This window comes from Delphinus delphis, chromosome 17 (genome assembly GCF_949987515.2).
Source record: "Delphinus delphis chromosome 17, mDelDel1.2, whole genome shotgun sequence".
NCBI lineage: Eukaryota > Metazoa > Chordata > Mammalia > Artiodactyla > Delphinidae > Delphinus > Delphinus delphis.
The window spans coordinates 15,027,861-15,047,759 of NC_082699.1; the positions used below are offsets into that span (position 1 = coordinate 15,027,861).

At 43.2% G+C, this 19,899-nt stretch overlaps 1 protein-coding gene across 5 annotated transcripts in view; it reads right to left on the minus strand.

Moving 5' to 3' along the window:
- Nucleotides 1-19,899, minus strand: part of NCOA2 (nuclear receptor coactivator 2) — a 271,269-nt gene that overhangs the window by 43,589 nt on the left and 207,781 nt on the right. For all 5 annotated transcript variants that reach the window (XM_059994746.1, XM_059994742.1, XM_059994747.1 and 2 more), the window contains 7 exons: nucleotides 17,432-17,535; nucleotides 13,199-13,376; nucleotides 10,424-10,612; nucleotides 7,969-8,070; nucleotides 7,535-7,678; nucleotides 3,724-3,871; nucleotides 619-1,888 (listed from right to left, as the gene is read on the minus strand). In XM_059994746.1, coding sequence (XP_059850729.1) covers nucleotides 619-1,888; nucleotides 3,724-3,871; nucleotides 7,535-7,678; nucleotides 7,969-8,070; nucleotides 10,424-10,612; nucleotides 13,199-13,376; nucleotides 17,432-17,535 — 2,135 coding nt within the window. The remainder of the gene's footprint in view (nucleotides 1-618; nucleotides 1,889-3,723; nucleotides 3,872-7,534; nucleotides 7,679-7,968; nucleotides 8,071-10,423; nucleotides 10,613-13,198; nucleotides 13,377-17,431; nucleotides 17,536-19,899) is intronic.

The window sequence follows — 19,899 nt, forward strand, 5'->3', positions numbered from 1 at the left end:
CTTAAAAAGGGAAAGGTGAGTAAAAAATAATTAAGTCTGTCCTGACAAAGCCCACTTTTGAGGAAATGATTATCTCCAATTTAGGTATGTTCTAATAACAGGGGTCAGCAAACCCCAGCTGGCCTGCGGGCTAAATCCTGCCCACCACCTGTTTTTGTATGGCCCATGCACTAAGAATGGACTTACATTTTCTAATAATTGAAAAAAAAAAATCAAAAGAAGAAGAGGATCTTGTGACACGCAAAAATTGTATAAAATTCAAATATCAGTTTGACTGAAACACAGCACGCTCGTTTGTTCCTGTGTAGTGTCTAGGGCTGTGTTTGCAAGCCAGGGGTGGAACTAAATAGCTGTGGCAGACAGTGTGTGGCCTGCAAAGCCTGAAATATCACCACTCGACCCTTTACAAGATAAAAGTCAGCTCTATAGCGACGTCACTCTTTGCTAGACAGAGTGTTTGGAACACGCGGCCTCAGTGAGAATTAACTCTGTTTCAAGGCAAGAACAAAGGAGAAGACTTATTTTTATCCAGTCACCCGAGGCCTCAGAAGGCCCCTGTGGAGAAATCCCTGATGGCTGTGGATCAGTACACTTGGGGGGACACATGACAAACCTTACCTGGTCACTGGGCTCAAAGCTCATCTCCTCCTTCTCAGTTTTCATAGTGATTAATTTCGTGTTACTGGCAGGGTCTGTCTTACTGTCCAGTCGCTCCAGTTTGGGGGTGATTTCTGGTAAACCGATATCTTTAGTATCATCCTTATCGAGCAGGTAGCGAAGCAGTGCATTCTCTTTCTTCTTGGGGCTCACTGGCTCCTGCTTAATAGTCACCTCGGACCCAGGAGCTGTGCTGCTGGCCTCCTGGTTCAGCTCTTTGCCCGTGGCTTCCGCTGTCAGCTTCGCCAAGTCCACGGGGGAACTGCTGTCCTGCAGGAGTCTGTGCAAAATCTTATGCTTCTCCTTGAGCGAGGTTCCGTGCGTCGACCCAGAGCCAGGCAAGCTGCCTGTGGAGTCCTTGTTGGTGTCCGACAGAGCGCCAGGCAAGGGCGAAGGCTCCATCTGGTCGGATTTGGTGGTTAGCAGCTGCAGGAGTTTGGTCTGCCCCTTGCCGTCATGCAGTCTGCCCTGCCCGTCGGGCCTCTCGCCGCTCCCGGCCTGGGGCAGGCCGGCCTCGCTGGCATCCTTCTGCTCCCCCGGGTGGCAGCTGCTCTCTGCTGGCCCGGCTGGACCTTCCGAGGGCTCCCCGTAAAGTCCGAAACAGTCTTTGGAGTCTAAGCTTCCCATCTTGCTGAGCGGGGGAGGATTCATATTCACCGGGGAGTTTTGCAAGTTGCCCATTTTGAGGTCCGGTGAAGCCAGCGAGGACCCCAGTGAGACTCCGTGCCCCTCGCTGAGGGCCTGCAGCGCGTTGAGGGAACTGTTGGTGTAGCTATGGCTATTTCCTGTGCTGCTGCAAACTCCCACGGGGGAATGCAAGCTTCCTGCGGGGGAAAACTGACTGGGGGGGATTCGAGGGCTTCCGGCCACCCCAGGGCTCATGCGATGCCTCGGTGAGAGCATGGAGCTGGGCTGTCCTGGATTCAGGCCCGGGCTGCTTTGTGAGGGGCTGTTCATTTTGAGTGCATAGTTACTACCCTGAGGAGTGGTTGCCTGCATGCTCGACACGTGGTTCATTCCCCCGGAACCACCAAACCTGCCCATGGGCATGCCCATTTGTTCCTTTGGGCCGTTCATGGGGAAATTTATATTGCTACTTAGGGTCATGTCCTGACCTGGGTTCCCACTGCACATGGCCTGATGGGCAGGGCTGCTAGAGCTAATTGGATTCAATGGCTTCCCCATCGCTTGTCCAGTCAGATCCGGATTCATTACACACACATTCTGCTCTCTGTAGGGTGAGGAAAGAAATATAAGATAAAGGGGAAGATACTGAGCAAGTTGTTATTAATTTTCGAAAATGAGATCGCCTCATTTCTTTAAAAGAACGAACGACATGGAAGGAAAGGATAATACTTTGATGAAACAATCTGCAATTACGGGCAAGAATGAACACGCAGTGCTTTGGACCAAGAGGGGTGTTTTTCAGTCCACTCATTAAGACGTCTGTGGTTCTACAGAGGAAGTTGTGTTTAAATTTGACTACTACCATACTGAAAGCATAGTTGCTAGACAGGACATTAGCGGGCTTCCAATTACATAACATACCTTTCTCATTAAACGGTACGTTATCACGAATAACTGAGAGCTTGTACTGTCTGAAAGAAACGACCCAAACAAGTATAGCTGCCTTCAATTATCTGCCAGATTACGATTCCTAACAACAGACCCATCTGTGAGCCTGGAGCATGATGTGTGCTACTTGGCTCAAGATGAAGAGTAAACTAAGAGGGAAAAAAACTTGCCCCTAACTCTTCGAAACTTTGCAAGTTTTAGAGCCAATAAAGTTACCAAAACTGTTTAGAATTAGATTACCTGTCTAACAGATCCCCCGCCTGGGTCCCCCTGGAAGGCAAAGCAACAGCCTCTCAGCCACACGGAAGGAACTGCAGATCGTCCCGAGTCTGTGATCTCATTCCCCAACTCGCAGGCAACCCTACTCCGCTCCTGGTCTCAAAGCAGGTTTGCTGAGCTGGATGATTTTCCAAGCCCTATGAGCTTTAATTTACAGCTTGGCAGTCACTCGTGAGTTACCAAGCGTGTTCACAAATCCAAACAAAACAGGTTTCACAAATTGTCAAACACCAGCTTTCAGTCAGGGGGGTGAAATGTGGCACATCTGTAATCACTTTCAAATTGTTTCAGTTTGAGGTCGGATTTATTAACAGTTGGCAAACAGGGCTGCTTGATTTTTTTAATTCGCAATAAGAAAATAATTGAGAAATGTAACAAAAGAGAACTCCAGAGCAACTTTAGATATCTGCTGATAGCACCTCATGAAGTTTTACGTAGCACACACGTAAATATTTACATAACTTGAAATACAATCATTTTCCTAAATTTGTGCTCTGAAACTATATGGTTATGACGCTTACTTTAAAATCAACATTCAAGTTTCCTTACTTTTATTTTTTATGGAAATGTTCACTACCCTTCAATTTAAAGTCTAATGTCAAAAAGTTAACTTAAACCTGAGAATAATAATCTAAAGTATTCCTTCTAAGTATATGTATATTTGAAAGTTTTAGATTTAAACACACAGGAGCAGAAGTCATTCTATATTCCTGCCCTGCATGTATCACTGCTGGGAAATGATCAATTTTCTTCTCTGATGTAACAGGCAGTCAGTCATGTCAGAGCAAAGTGAGTGCTAGTCTATGTCCTTCCAGCTGGGTGTCAAGATTCACTAGTACTGGGAATTCCCTGGCAGTCCAGTGGTTAGGACTCTACGGTCTCACTGCCGAGGGCCCAGGTTCGATCCCTGGTTGGGGAACTAAGATCCCACAAGCCACGTGGCACGGCCTAAATAAAATAAAATAAAATAAAATTCACTAATATTAAGGCTAAAATTCAAAGTGTAGCCCTACTTTGAATTTCAGTATTGGGAGTTGTCTTTTAGCCAACAGTTAATGACAATTTAATTTTAACTTAATTTATATTTTACACGCCTGGGGTTGGTCAACAGAAATGTCTACCAAACCTGACAAGCTCTGGGATGACTTCCTGCTTTTGGAACCTTTCCTCCTGACTTGGGAAGGGCAGGTGGTGTCTCAGGACAAGGCTTACCTGTGCAGCATATGTAAAGATATCACAAGCTGAGGTTCGTTAGTAGTCTGAGAACGGATGAGCTTGCTCTTCGTTTGTGCAGCCACGAGAGTGCCGTCGGACAAGGAAAAACGATAGATCTGACTGAATGCCAATCCCTGTCTCAGCACTGCAGGCAAGCAAGGAAGCAGAACGCACGTTTAGAAACAAAATCAGAAGGGGAGGGCCGGACAAGACATAATGACAGTAATAAACTTCGTTAAGTGTATTATTTTCCTACCAGCAGGTTAAACAGAGTTGTAAGTAATATTTCATGACATTATACATTTTTAAAAGCACATTTATCTTTCATTCAAAGTACCGATAAATTCAATATACTGTTTCTTTTCCCCCCCCCGCAAATGAAGCTTGGACCCTTAAACTACGTTCTTTTAAAAATCTTCAGTATCATGGCAAAACAGAGTGTAAACAATTTATTAGCTCAAAACGAGCTTTACAATGATTTGTCTAAAATGTCAGGAAACAATGCAATGCATAAACATGATACCTCTACAGGGTACAATTTGCCTTTAATTTCTCTTCAAACTAATACAGTAGTAAACGTTACAGTAAAACTTATGCCATTGAATATATTCTCCGAATATTCATCTTGAAGTTACGTACTGTTTACTCCATTATCTCACACTACTACTCCCCAATTCTGTTTCTCGGTGTGTAAGAAGTATTATTTCTGTGGTCAGGATAACAGGAAGTAAAAGATAAACAATCACAGGAATCCTTTCAGAGAAAAAAAGGCTAAATAGAAAACTGAAATAATAAAAGTACAAATCTTAGTGACATGGAATTGGTTTAATGTCTGGATGAAGAGTCAGGCGTTTCCATTTTCAAGACTAGAGCAGAAAATATAACACTAGGTTAAAATAATTTTCCTTAAAGTTTCAGATTTATCTTTAAAACAACTGTATTTTAAAACTGTCAAATACTGCATATTAAAAAAGAACACTTCAATTCAGAAGACAAGGAGCCGTACAGTTTAGTTACCTTCGAAACCACTTTATCTAAACCACTGTAAGAAGACTACCATTTTCTACCACATAATCCTCAGCACAAACTTTGCGGGCTGACTAGTTAGTCCCAAAGCGGCCAAGCACATTCATCATTCCACAAAACTACCACGAGAGACAGAGAGAGAAAGAGAGAGAGAGAGAGAGAGACAGACAGACAGACAGTCAGACAGAGGTAGGTGCTGACACACAATGTGGATTCAGATTTTTTGGTAAAATTTCACTTCGAGCAATTTCCCTGACGAACACCCCTGCAGTTCCAGGTATTTAGGGACATGCAGTATTTAGGTATTACTTTCTGCCACCAACTGCTGCATGATTACTCTGAAGTGGCAGTACTGGAAAGGAATTACTGTACATACACGTACCTTGCTTTGTACACTAAGTATGCCACTAAAAGGTGGCATAAATACCATTTTTATAATAGGACCCATATTTCCGATGGCTTATAATTTCAGAATTTTATCTGACCTTGGCTGTGATCCCTCAGGATTTTCCATCTCCATTTGGTCTATAGCAAACACCTCTGCTGAGTAGATTCGTGTCAGCAAGCCCCTGAACGCATGCAGGAAGCTCCTCCACGTAAACAAAGCCTTCCAGCAAATTTTTATTCAATGCAAATGATTACCGTCAATCTGACCTATTTCACACATTTGGATGAAATGTATTTTATACACTGCGGAGTTTCCTTGCAGTGGGTCCCATCTGTTTAAACCTAGCATAGTGCCTAGTACATCTGGGTAAACCCTTTTCTAAGGAATCATGAAGCCACAGGATTAAATGTGGGACATTGCTACTCAGGGCCCAAGGACACTGAACACGGCTGCTGATGGAGATTTCATATTCTTTGCTACTATTCTTTTTATTTTAAACCAGATCTAGTGAAATGGCAGGTTACTTATTGATTTCTGTCAAATGTAGCATCTTTATTTCCTCTTACTCTTTCCCACTTACAGAAAAATGCTGGAAGACACAAACTGTTGGATTATGTGCCTATTTATTTCTAAGAAATAAGGATGAAGAAGATAAACAGGATGAATAAGATGAGGGAAAAATAAGGGAATGGAGAGAGAGGTCATTTACCATGACTTGTACTTTTCCATAATCAATCTTAAAAGCATAAAGTTTAAACATACAAACACTCTTGGTAAATGCCAAGGTCATGGATGCACGTTAAACGGAAGATGACCAACTAAAACTTGATTTTCAGTAATGAGTTACAAATTTTTTCTGCAAAAATGCAGACGATTTGCCAAACTGAGTTACAAGGCACAGGGCCCCTGTCCCTCACAGGCAGCGTGGCCCCCACAGAATCCAGGCCCATAACCAAGTGCCCCTGCCAGGACATGCAGGGTCCACGAGAGGAGAGTCAGAAGACCAGAAGGATAAAGTGTCTCCCTGGGCTTCCCTGGTGGCGCAGTGGTTGAGAGTCCGCCTGCCGATGCAGGGGACACGGGTTCGTGCCCTGGTCCAGGAAGATCCCACATGCCGCGGAGCAGCTGGGCCCGTGAGCCGTGGCCGCTGAGCCTGCGCGTCCGGAGCCTGTGCTCCGCAACGGGAGAGGCCACAACAGTGAGAGGCCCGCGTACCGGGAAAAAAGAAAAAAGTGTCTCCCTCCCCCATGGAGTCCTGCTAAAGAAAAGAATTTTTTCTTTGTTCTCACCAACTTAACAAAAACCCAGAATGTACTTGAGAAAAAGTGATGCTGCAGAAAGAACCATGGGAGCAGCGCGGTGGTGAAGTGATGGCCAGGACGGGCCTCAGATCCAGCTCTGGAGCTGACATTTAAAAAAAAAAAAAAAAAAAAAAAAATTTATTTACTTATTTGGTTGCACTGGGTCTTAGTTGTGGCAGGTGGGCTGCTTAGTTGCGGCCCATGGGCTCCTTAGTTGCAGCACACGGGCTCCTTAGTTGTGGCATGCAAACTCTTAGTTGCGGCATGCATGTGGGATCTAGTTCCCTGACCAGGGATCGAACCCGGGCCCCCTGCATTGGGAGCGTAGAGTCTTAACCACTGTGCCACCAGGGAAGTCCCAGGAGCTGACACTTTCTAACCGAAGGCTTCCGAGGCCATGTCACCTGTGTCAGCTCCCCACTGACAGCACAAGAGTCAAACGCCCACTTCCTAGGTGGGCTGTGGCGATCAAGGGGCTCACAGAAAGAGGGGCAACACCAGGCAAAGGGCAGGTGCTCAAGGAGGGCTGAGTCTTGGGTTCAGTTCCAGGTGTCCTAGTAACTAACTGTGCGACCTCAGACAAGTCACTTCATCTCTTTCGAGAAACATCTGGGCGGTCTTCAGTGGTCGTCATCTGGAAGGAGGGCTTGGCATCCCACTGGCGCCTCTAACAGGAATTCACCTGCTCCTGCAAATTTCCTTTCATTCTTATTTCCACAGTGTCCTTACGATTCAGATGGTATTTCTTTTGCTATTACAGGGGACCTCAGTACGTTGTTTTACACATCTAGAAGCCATAGCATCAGAGACAATGATCTCTTTCCCTTTCCTTTCATCTGTCTTTGTGAGATTATCATGCCCAGTTCGATTTCCTTCATCACACTCTTAGCCTTACAGGTTCTCCTATTCAATTTCCCTTCAGATGGAGACAATTCTGGGCAAGACGATGCCAAGTACGTATGAACCCAAAGAGTCACCAGATCCAGGTCCCCGGAGGTGGATTCAGGAATCACTGTTTCCAAGAGAGCTCTCATAAAAAAGCAGTAATTTAGCAAGATGAACTTCAAGAAAAGTACCGCGTAGAGACGGTTACCTTCATGGTGATGCCTCTTGGCATAAGACACAGACTCCCCTTCGTGCTGCGCGTGGAACTTCTGGATGCACCTCCTCACCAGGTCCTCCCAGCCCGGCTTCATGGCTGCCCGCATGGTGCTGGTGTCCAGGGACGTGATCTTGCCTAGTAAATAACAGCAAGCATTATACCTACGCACTGATCTATTCTTTACAGAAATAAGTACATCTTAAAAAGGTAAAAATTTGTTTATTTGGAATAGGTAGCACAAGTGCACGGACCAAAAGGGTAGACAGTGAAAAGAAGTGTCCCCCACCCCGCCCCCGTCTCCAGCTCCTCCACGCTTCTGCCCCAGCAGCAGCCACTACTACCAGCTTCTTCATCATTTTCTAGACCCATTCCTTGCATTTACGAACATGGAGGTATTCTAGGATTTCTCTGGCAAGAGAATTTACCTTGGAGATCTTGGCGAGTAGTGAAACTTTCTGATGAGGGAAGAACTGGTCTCTCCTTCATGGGGACTCTTCTGGCCACACAGATCAGGCAGGACTGCAAATCTTCAATCACATACATTGATGGTTATCGTATCAGGCTTTTTTAGTGTTTCAGACAAGATCAAATGCATTTCTGACAGCACAACCTCGTAGATCAATAAGGGAGAGAGCGACGCAACACTGTGTACCTCCGCTCCTCCCCTGAAGTGGGAAGCAGCCGGGGGCGGATGAGCTCGGGGAGCTGAGGATAAACCGCTGAAGCCACACGACACACGTGATAAAAGCACATCCACCACACTAGAGTCCACCACCTGCAACCATGTCCCCAGCGGTGGAAAAGAGTGGAAGCCTTTCTTATTAACTGGCTGATAGTAGCAGCCAGCTGAATGCATAAGGCAAGCACACAAATGATGAAAACTAAATGCTGATACTCTGTCAAGGGCCTGCTCCTCGAGCTCTAGGTTCACCAAGACACAGGAAAACTAGATATACCTGCTACCCAACCATGTCAACGCTCCTACAGTGGCAATATGCAATTTAAAACGAAGTATACAAACAGTGTCTACACTCAGATTCGGAGAACAAATCCTAGAAAATGCAGTGTGTGCCAAGTTCAGAGTCTGGGCCATGGCTAGGTTCTCACACAGCTCTAAGCATTTATTCCTTACCCCACTTCAACTGTTTTATGTATCTGTGTTCACTTCTGGAGAACAGGGAGGATGTGTTTTATCTTGTAACATGCAGAGCACACTGCAAGCCCTTTCAACTTCAAACATGCTGGGGAAAAGGTCGATTTAAAAAGTCTCTTCATATCTTATGCCGCTGATTTATGATTGTTCACCTTTAAATTCGGGAAAGAAGTTCTTTAAATATATCCAGTAATAGTGAGTATCACAAAAATAAATGTAATCCTTGTCCTCAACATTAATAAAAGCTGAATTTTTGAGCACTTACTATGAGACAGACACCCTTCCAGCTGCTTTACAGGCTCCTGATTCAGTTAATCCTCTTAACAACTCTATGAGGCAGGTACTAGCATTATCTCCATTTAACAGAGGAGAATCCAAAGCACGGAGTTTCAGTAACTTGCCCAACATCACACAAAACTTTGGGGAAGCCAGGATTTGAATGTGAGCGCACCATGCCTCAGAAACCCTACTCTTACGCTACACTGTGGAAACATTCGGAATCAGATTTTAAATGTACGAAGATGTTTAAATAAATATATAGCACAAAATCATAAGTCAGCTCAGCTGCAGAATACGGCTTTAGAATATTATCACAGATGGATGTGTTGGCAACACGTACTCTGTCGCATACAGGAGAATAAAATCGCTTGACATTCCATATCTATGTAAAAATTTCATTTTGAAAACTATGTATCATCTGTGACAGCTCTATTAACGTCCTTTCCAATAACATTTAAATTAAAAATTACTTACATATTTTTTTAAAAGAGGATTAAATATCTAGTATTGAATGCCAACCATGGTTCAGGCATGTTCACTTAAGCCTTATTACGCTGTGATACTGGAATTGTTGACTTCACTGGTTAAGGGAGTACACGGATGTTCAGAGGTCGAGAAGGCTGCCCAGAGTCAGAGCTGGCAAGCGGCTGATTTAGGGCCTGGCCTGCCTGATTACAAAGCCCACAGTGTTTCCACTGACTGATGGTTCTCGGCTCTTCCCCTTCTGCTACACACGCAGAATGCGCTCTTCAGCATTGTCCCATGTCACAGACAGTGACACTCGGCGGTGTGGAGTGGCTTGCTCGGAGGGCGTAGCGGGTGGACACTACACCAGCATCTCTTGAAAGGGAAGAGCCTATGAGCTTACAGTTTGGAACCCTTCTCCCAATCCCCACTCCCGTCTCCATCCTCTCCTATGCTGGACGCAGCGTCCGTAGACAAACCATATGAAATCCATTCATCCCTTGGAAGTATACGGAAGATGTTATTTGTACCATGTGTGTTTTTCTAGGGCGTGGCTCGGAGCTTGCTGTAGACATTCAGAGGGGCCTAGGATCCCCGAGAGGTTCAACACTAGTGGACGTGCGCCAGCAGGGTAGCTACTGGCCACATGGGGCTACTTAAATGAAAACTTAATAAAATAGACAATTTGGTCCCCAACTGCATTATTGATATTTCAAATGCTCAGTAGCCACATGTAACTAGTGGCGGCTGTGTTGGACACTGAAGACACGTAACACTGCCATCATCACAGCAAATTCTACTGGATCGTGCTGTTTTAAAGAGTTCACAATTTTTGTGATAAATTCAATTATTAAGTAGGTGAAAAGAACAAAGAAACTGCCTCTACATTTTTCTTTGTGTGGCCTCTAATTTCAGATTATTAAGTGTGAAAGAAGTAGCACAGGAATACATGATGTAACATATCCCAGAGATGTGGCCCCTACCTTCTCCTTCTTCTTTGATGGACTTTGGTTGAGAGACAGCAAAGCACTGCATAGTTTCATATTTCTGATGTGCTTCCTGGTTTTCATGACCTTCCTCTTCTGAATCAGGTAAAGGTTTTACCAGCATCCGACAATTGAAAGTATGGCTGTTCCGCCTGGGAGGTTCGCCAGACCAAGCTCCCCCGTTCACTGAGCAAAAGGCAAAAGCAACCCGACAGTGTAAAGAAACTAGCGTCAGACTGGCTTCTGCCTAATTATCAGAACGATGTAGGAAACATATGGTTATCTTACTTTCATATAGTGCTTATACTTTTCTAAGTAATTTCAAAATCTAAAGGGGAAAAATTATTGGGTTAATTCTTGGGAATTTCCAATGTCTTTTACACACTTCTTACTCTTCACCATGACTCTTCCCCTTCAAGTGCAGGCCCTGATTACTGACCAGCCCCCTCTTACCCATCTAACCAGATCTTTCATGTTGCCCAGCACAAGCCTCCCTGCCATCACCTTCCATACCCAGTCCCACGTGGATATCTTTGCACCTGCTACCCTGTCTAAAAGGTCAGGCTGCCTCTATGTCTCCCATCCACATGTACTCCTGCTCTAAGGCTGAGATCCTTTAGGTACTTAACCAACTGCTCTAGGCATCCCACACTGCCTCTTCTTACTGACCTTTCTTTCCTAAAACTTAACTGAAATTTTACTGTATATTCTGTAACTTGGCTGTAGTTTTTTTCTTTTTTTGCTTCATGCGTATTTCTTCATAAGACAGAGATGATCTTGAGGATACACTGCTAATGTCATTTATTTCTTTTCAATGAAATACTACTTCACATGTCTTCTATTTTAGTTATCAATACTTAGAAACATATATATTAATTCAAGAAAAAGATGAAAGAGAAGAAAGCCCTCTTTTTTGGGGGGGGGGAGATGCATTAGAGAAATCAAAGAGAGAAATAAAATAATGACTGATTTTGAGAATTTAAGGGTGTTTACAGATCACCAGATCAGCTTCCTCATTTACAGGCGAGAAAACTGATGTGCAAAGAAATATTCAGCTTCTAGAAGAGCTGGAGTCAGAACCGACCCTACTTCTCACTTTGGTGCCCTTTTCTTTACTGTCGCTTGTGTTTTACCTAAAAGATATTAGAAAAAAAATAAAAATAAAAATAAAAGATATTAGGACCAGCAGGACGATGAAAGAGGGGGATCAGAAAAAAGGGCCAGTCATAAGACAAGCAAATGCACTCTCAAAAAGTCACTAGTTAGAAAACGCTTAAAAGGACACCTAGGTGAACACAATGCTAACCCCACAAGCACTGGGCTGTAGAGGCAGAAAGAAGGAAACAAACCCTAGAGAGAAAAAGGAAATATCAAGTGAACTACAGGAGACTGTTTTACAAGGAGGAACCATAGCTAGCTTTATACAGACATTTGAGAAGTGTATTTTACCATCAGCATTCTTAAAAGCTTATTTACATAATGAAGACCACATAGAGTAATCAAAGAAAAAAGTTCTTATTAACTCAGGTTAATACGTAATTTGAAAGTATAAAAAAGTACAATATAAAGTAAGGCAAAGAGCTCTTTAGACAAGTGAATTAATAATACTGAACTAATAAGTATAGGTCTTCTGAGGAAGTCATAAAATTACTGAAGAGATTTGAAAATACTAGTTACTTGAAATAAGACATCCCATTTTCTTGTTCGTTTACTAGAGAATATAATGGAAGGACCTCACACGAGTAGTCATAGACTTCGTATTACTGTTGCAGTCACTTTGAACAAAGGGTTGTGCTATTAAAGAAAAGCTAGCCACAATGAAATGTGAAAGGACCTTTTCCTATTTACCGTGGTAACCGTGAGACCAGCTAGCATAAACAGTTTTAAGAAAAGGAACAGAAATACTTGCTAACTCAGGACTTGACCTTATTCTCTACTAAAATATGCACTTCTTTTTACCCATGGAGACGTTCTCAGCATCATCAGCTTAAGTGAGAATATAAAAAAAGAGCCACCTAGTAAGTGGGAACAGCGATGCCCCAGAGCAGCCACTGAGGGGGGCCCGTGCTGTGAATCACCTGCTTTAAAGTACGGCCCTTCGGAACCACGGACACTCTCGGATAGCATCTCCAGGTCGAGATGAGGAAGACAGGAAGGGGAAGCAGGGAGCGGTGTGGAGGGGCGGTGCGAGGGGGTGCCTTGCCACCCGCAGAGCCACTGGGGAGTCTGTGAAGCCCCAGAGCCCATTTCGGGCTCCCAGGCTGGGAGCATTCGAACCTCCACACGCCACTTGTTCCTCAGCATTTTATTTTTAGAACGTCGTATACACCCACATCATACCCTTCACCAGCAGGACTCAAAATAAACTGAATCTCAAGCTCCTCGTGACCTTCTGCGTCTTAGGTTGTCACGGAAGAAAAGGACAAAGCAGAGCCTACGGGCACTGGATTGGGTGGGAGGCGATCGGCAGCTTCTTAAAAAACCACCAAATAAATCCCATGAAAACAGTTGCCATGTGCCTACTCTCCATCCGCATTATTTTTACTTACTTGAAATATAGGGTCAAAACGATCATTCATTCAAGACCAGTATCTACAGATGTCCTTTTCTGCCTGACCTCGAAGCTTACACAGTTAACACAAGCATCTCTAAAAAATTACCCAGTTACTCTTATCCCCAGCGGACAGAATACAGTTCTGTTTTCTGCCCTCTAGCCAAGACACTGTGCATGTGGGCAGGGGCTGAGGAGAGACCCAGAAGACACTCATTTACCTATGGACTTTGGCAGCAGGTTTTTGACGAATTCAGTGTGGTCCCCAACATGCAGGATGCTATATACGCTTTTGTTCATCAGCTCTTCCTGGTTATACCTTAGGTACTGTGTCACATTCTCTGAAACAAACACAACGTTGCCTTCCAGGTTCACTACAAAGAAGAACCCATCAAGGGCCTAAGGGAAGAGGCACAAATTGTGTTAGAAAGGAGGCAGCATAAAATCACATCCGACTGCTAGGAAGGGAGTGGCCCCTTTAAGGGAGACATAATTCACGTGTGGGGAGAAGAGTGATCTCTCTTGCTCCACTCCTATCATTCAGAAACAACTAACACATTTTCTCTTGCTGAAATGAGTCCATCTTAGTAAGTGGGAGAGAGCCTACATCAGGGTTTCTTGTCACAAACTAAATGACAAACACTCACTTTGTTAATTAATCAGGAGATAACTACTGCCACGTAAAAGTATACAGGCATTTATCTGCATTTTCCAAATGAGACTGATGTACTCCGTAGGGCCGAGAACTACTTTTCTGCTAGTGATCCAATACGGACTCATTTTTTTGTACAGTTCCTCATGGAATACAATGGGAAGGAGAGGTCATTGATAATTTTCCCTCAGTTTAAGGATAAACGCCAAGGAAAAAAATCAAAATTTTACTACCTTTAAAGCTTCCAAGGCTTAAGCGAAAAGAATCGAAGGTGATCTGAGACCTTTTATGGAACGCCAATCCTTTATTGTTTGGTGTAAATGGGGAAAGGGTCTGGGAGGTGTGTGTCTGATGTGACAAACTAGTCTTCCCGGGGACCTCAGGCTGAGATACAGCCGGCACTGCCCTGAGACTACACAGGGCCTTGAGGTTTAGGTTTCTAACAGTGAGGACTGGAAAGTTAACTAATCACGCCTGGCTCTATTACTTGTTCTCCAAGTTGTCAAGATGCAGGCTCCTAAATCACCCAGATAGCAGTAGCACTTTTCCTGTGATGGGTGCATAGCTCACTTTGCTGTCATTCCAAAACAGATTAGGGAAGGAGGTGAAGGACCTAGGATCATTTCAGGAAATAAAGAGGATAATAATAGATACAGACGCGTTTACTGAGCCTTAAACACACAGTGTCGCTTTAATATTTACAATTCTGGAAGGAATGGTTTCCCTTTTCCAATTCACAGAGGAGGAAAAAAACTGAGACGCAAAGAGGTTAAGGGATTCGCCCAAGCTCTTGCAACTAGTCAGCTGGGTTGCAAATCCAGGTGGATGTGACTCCAAAGCCCATGCTTTCAACTACCACTCAGCACAGTGTTCTCCAGTATTTACCCAGCCCATCTTCCTATCATGGTCGCCTGGGTGATGCAAAGGCCAGGAGCTCAGTGAGTTTCTCTTGGTTCCTCCTCCTTTTTCTTTTTGATCCTCACTTGTCAGAGCTGTTTCATGGATCAGGGGAGTGATCAGGACCAGAAGAGGCTTGTTGCTGATCAGGCAGTGGTGGGACCAGGACCACGTGGACCACACAGTGCATGCCAGTTTCTTCATGCTGTGTATTTACTACTATTTTCACACGAATGTTACATGGGCACACCGGTATAATGAAGTGTATGAATGGGACATAAAGCGTTTACTTTTCCTCTAGTTTGTTTTTTCCTTAAGTTATTATTTAGCAGGCTCCTATTTTGTGAGCTTTCTTTGAATATATTCCATCTTTAATTCTATTTTCATGACAAAACTAAGCGCTCTCTCAAATTAGAACTGACCATAAGGCACCAATGAAAAGCTCTTAAAAATATATATTTAAAAAAAACACCATTTGGTTTTAAGTTTTTCTTAAATGTTCAGTCAGGTTTTCCCAATGGTATAAACAATATGCAGGGCAAAGCAAGACTATGTGTAAACAGCCTTCCACGATAGGTTGGCATCAACTGTTGGAAACCTTGTGTGTGTGTGTGTGTGCGTGTGTGAGTGTGTGTATGAACCGGTGTGTGTGTGTGTGTGTGTGCGTGTGTGTGTGTGTGTAGGACAGGAAGTCAGTTGATTAGTTATATACCAAATGGACTTTTAAACTCACTGTTTAAATACACATTCAACAGGGATTGTCATAATTATATTACCTACTGTTCACTTTTGGAAGTGCATGTAGTTTCCTGCTGCTTTGTACCATGCTAAAAAGACTGACTGTGGCATAATATAACCGAAAGATGAAATTCTTTCATCTTATAAAACTGTTTGTTTTTTTAAAGCTCACTATGATATGCTCTGATGAAAAAAGCTGACATTTGGTTTTGTTGCCTAGCAACCACTATGCCATGATGTAAGCATGAGTGTGCATCTATGCCTAGAACGGCTCAACGAGAACAAGTTTTCTCCGTTTAGATTATTACATGCAAACAGGGATAAAGATGCAAATTCAAACCTTAAGTCTCTAGATTCAAAGTGTTACCTCTCACACACTTAGCACTGAAGTCCTGCCGAACAGGTGCTTGCTCAATGCACTGAATTCTCAGAAGACTATTTTGAAACAGTGAAAATGTGGATTTATTTGATCTTACGAGATAAGGTCCACTGATATCTAGCAATCTGATTTCTGCAATTAGTGAACTTACTCTCAAAAGGCTTGAGTCATAGCCTTGTAGTTACTGCAAGCATTTCTTTTTAGAAGCCTCAAAAATCTTCCCAAGAGTTTCCACCCTACTTTAATTTTCCCCCATATAAGGAATAAGCACAGATATATGGGCATTTCCTAATGGTAAAAATTTAGATTACCATCATTTCCAAATGAATTTTGTTTCTAGTTCCTTCATCTAATTCTAAATAAACAGTCCACCTAGTTAAGAGTTTTCTCATCTGCTTCTAAGAACCAAGTGGGAAGTAGCACTCTCTGGCCTTCCACTGCCTTGTGAATTGTGGAAAATCAGGTTAAGTGTGTTTTTGCTTTTTCTCTAAAAATTGTTGTTAAATGTTTTCAAGCCAGTGATAGAAGAGATATACGCAGGGCCAATGTGGGGTCATTTAAAGTCTTTTGGCCGGCAAGGTCCGACCCAAGGAATGAATTCTGTCATTTCTAAATATAAAGACCGGGTCAGACAAGCTTTACATTTCTTCTGTGTCCCCCCACCCTCCTCCGATTATATGGCAGATTTTCACAGAATTAGATTTTCTAAAAATAAAAATCATCTTATGCACCAACCGAAAAAAAAGGGGCAATTATTGGTTATCTCTGCTTTAAAAATCCTAATTTCTTATATACGTGCAGCTGCTGCAAGTTAAGTGCTTCTACAGTGGCAATGCTGCAGAGCTTCTGGCCATGTGGTAATTTTCAATCTCATCATATCATCAGCACAGTAAATTATCCTGAGAACTGACATAATTTATGTCTCAGGGCTCCTCTGCTTCTTGTTATATATTCACTGACATTTTTTCCCTGATCTTACCGTAGCCTACATCTTAAATTTTAATTCTGGAAGAGGTACAGCAAAGGACTTGGTGTTTAATACTGTACCGGTTAGTAAAATAAGAAAGCGGGACTTTACAAATTCTAGATAGTAGTCCGGTCATAAAACTTCCTAAAGTTGATAAAGAAAAGGCAGTTACGACAAACCATTACACTTACGAGTTCTGCCTATTCCTTCAATTTTCGTCTTTATGAAATCAATAAACTAGTTGAAGTAACATAAATAAAAAGCGTAAACTTCCTTTTTAAAAAAATCTTTGGCTGCACCATGGGGCACGCGGGACCTTAGTTCCCTGACCAGGGATGGAACCTGTGCCCCCTGCAGTGGAAGCACAGAGTCTTAACCAGTGGACTGCCAGGGAAGTCCCGAGTAAACCTCCTTTTGGTCCTCAAACTTTAACCTGTATATATAGGCATATGTACATGCATATATGAAAATCTAAGAATTCTGGGAACGTTTCAAACCACAACAATATCACAGAATTTAACAGGACTTGTGAACGCGGTTTTCCAAAATGAATGCTCAACTGACAGTTAAAGTTGGTCAAATTTGTATTCTAATCCACTTGATTTAATTCTGTTTTATCAATTTGAAACGTATATAAGCTGGAATTTGGAGTAAAATCTAGATACATAGTATTAATAGTAAGCTCAAGAGGTCAGCAGTATTTCAACTTTAAGAGTGAAAATTAAGTGTGGATTCTCCTTAAATTACATTCACTTGAAAATTAAATGGGATAATGGATAAACAACATTGTAAAATACAGAACCAAAATGAGGGTGCACTACCTCAAGCATCATAGGCCCTAGTGCATCCTTGTCGATGACACCCTGCCCGGTAGATGACACGTCTGACTTCTGCACTTCATCTATGTTGGCGGCTGCTGCTTTCTCTGCAACAAACACAAGTGTGAATTCAATGGCAGTGCTATTTCAAGGACAGAGTGACACAGAAACATTTTTATTGTAATGATTTCAAAAATCTCCAGTGGGATCAGAGCCAGCTATAAAAAAGTTAGAGTACATCCCCACCACCACTGCACAGGAGAAACTGCTGGAAGCCGGAGCTGGAACATTAACTTTTCCCCTCCAGAACCTGTGGCTCAGCCCCTTTCATGCTGCCGATAAAATGAGTTTAGGGGTTTCATGCCAGTCCCTGACAAGCATTTTTTTTCTAGATTGCAAAACTGCGCTATACTGCAGCACAATTAGTGCCGCCTGCAGAGATTCCCCGAGCTGGGATGACCCGGGGCCTGTTGTTCAGGCTTCGGGAAAGAAATCAAAGATGCATTTGAAGAAGGAATAAAAACGCGTCCTGACCACTGTGGTTCTTCCCACGTGACACTCCCCTGGCTCTTGTACTGTCCCACCTCTTGTCGCCTTCACATTTAAAGTAAGCAGAAAGACTGGCCCCTGTCTGGTGGAAGGTGCTTGACGAGGTAAGGCAGAGAGAGCGGCACCCTATCAAGCACTCGGAGAATTTCAACGGATGCCCTTCTACCTAGTCCAGAGGTGTGGACTAAAATGTCTCCCCACGAGGCCTGGGAAGACACTCCATCATGGAAAAGTCTCACGGAGGAAACAGATGCACAGTCATCAATATATATATGCAAACGGGTTATTTCAAGAACACCAAGGAAAGTTTAAGGCACAACAGATACATCCCAACAACTTGCTAGGAAATGACACAAAACAATGTGTCAGTTATTTGTCCTGAATAAATTATATCCTTGTTTACACTGCATGTTATCATTGTAATTAAATGCAAGTAAAGAAAACTGTAAATCAATTTAGTACTCAGAGTCAACTTGCTTTCATGAACTTGGTAGACTTGGCTTCCTTTTTTTTCATAACAGAAGATTTTACACAGTATTTTGAAAACCTGTAACGTTTAATTTGTACCTGGGAACCTAGAAAGTAGTTAGGAATTACATAGGCCCTCCAAATCTTGCCGCTCTCTGATGGAAAACGTCCACATGCATATTTATCAGTGGAAAAGGGAAGAAGGCCTGTGTAGTTCAAGTCTAAGCTCAGCCACTTAGTACAAGTCAGAGCATGTCATTTCAACTTTTTAAGGCCTTAGTAACTGCCTTCTCGCATCACGGCCTGTGACAGGAGTAAATGGGATGATGTGTAAAACATACTTTAAAAACCAGAAAGGAGTTTACAGATGTAACTTACTACTAGCATAGCTGTCTTTTTAAAAAAATCTTTTTTTAATTTTTAAAATTCATTTTTATTTAAAAAAAATTTTTATTTATTTATTTAGCTGCTCTAGGTCTTAGCTGCGGCATGCGGGTTCTTCGTTGTGGCATGCAGGATCTAGTTCCCTGACCAGGGATCGAACCTGGGCCCCCTGCATTGGGAGCGCGAAGTCTTAACTGCTGGACCACTGGGGAAGTCCCCCTATCTGTCTGTTTTTTTTTTTAAATTGGAGTATAGTTGCTTTACAATCTTGTGTTAGTTTCTGCTGTACAGCAAAGTGAATCCGCTGTAAGTATACATATATCCCCTCTTTTTTGGATTTCCTTCCCTTTTAGGTCACCACAGAGCACCGAGTAGAGTTCCCTGCGCTATGCAGTACATTCTCATTAGCTATCTATTTTATGCATAGTAGTGTATATATGTCATTTATTAGCTCTCCCTTACTTAGTTCCAAATGCAGAATTTAGAAGCAGAGAGTATCTGTTTTCTCAATGACTCTGCGACGTTCCTGATTCACCTGCTTAGATCTGAAGAATTGTGACCAGCTATAAATAGAGATATAACTCGTCTGATAGCCTTTATAACTCGGCACGCGAGGATCTGTTAGGCCTCACTTCATTTCTTTCCTTGCTGCCCTCCCTAGCTCTTGACTGTAGGTCCCTTACCTTATCTGCTGGCTTGGTCTCAGCCCAGTTCCTCAGCCAGTCTTAACTGAGGCAGGCAGCACCTCAGGTTCTTCAGACACTTACTGCACATGTTCTCCCCATCCTCTCCCCCCGCCCCATCTTCCCAGAATCTTTCTCACCATCAAGTAAACGCACGTGGGGCAGACTCCCACGCCCCGACCCCCGCTGCTGCTAGTCACTCTGTAAGGCTGTAGATTTCAGTGTCTGCTCACTTTCCCACACGAGTCCGGGGACAGGACTGGCACCATCAGCTGCTGCTTCATCTACTCTGCCTCTAGTTTAACAGCCCTGCACTGTCGGGGGTCTGGGCAGGCTTCAGGCCTAAGGATCCCTGAGTTTCCTTAATACTGAATCTTAATACCCATG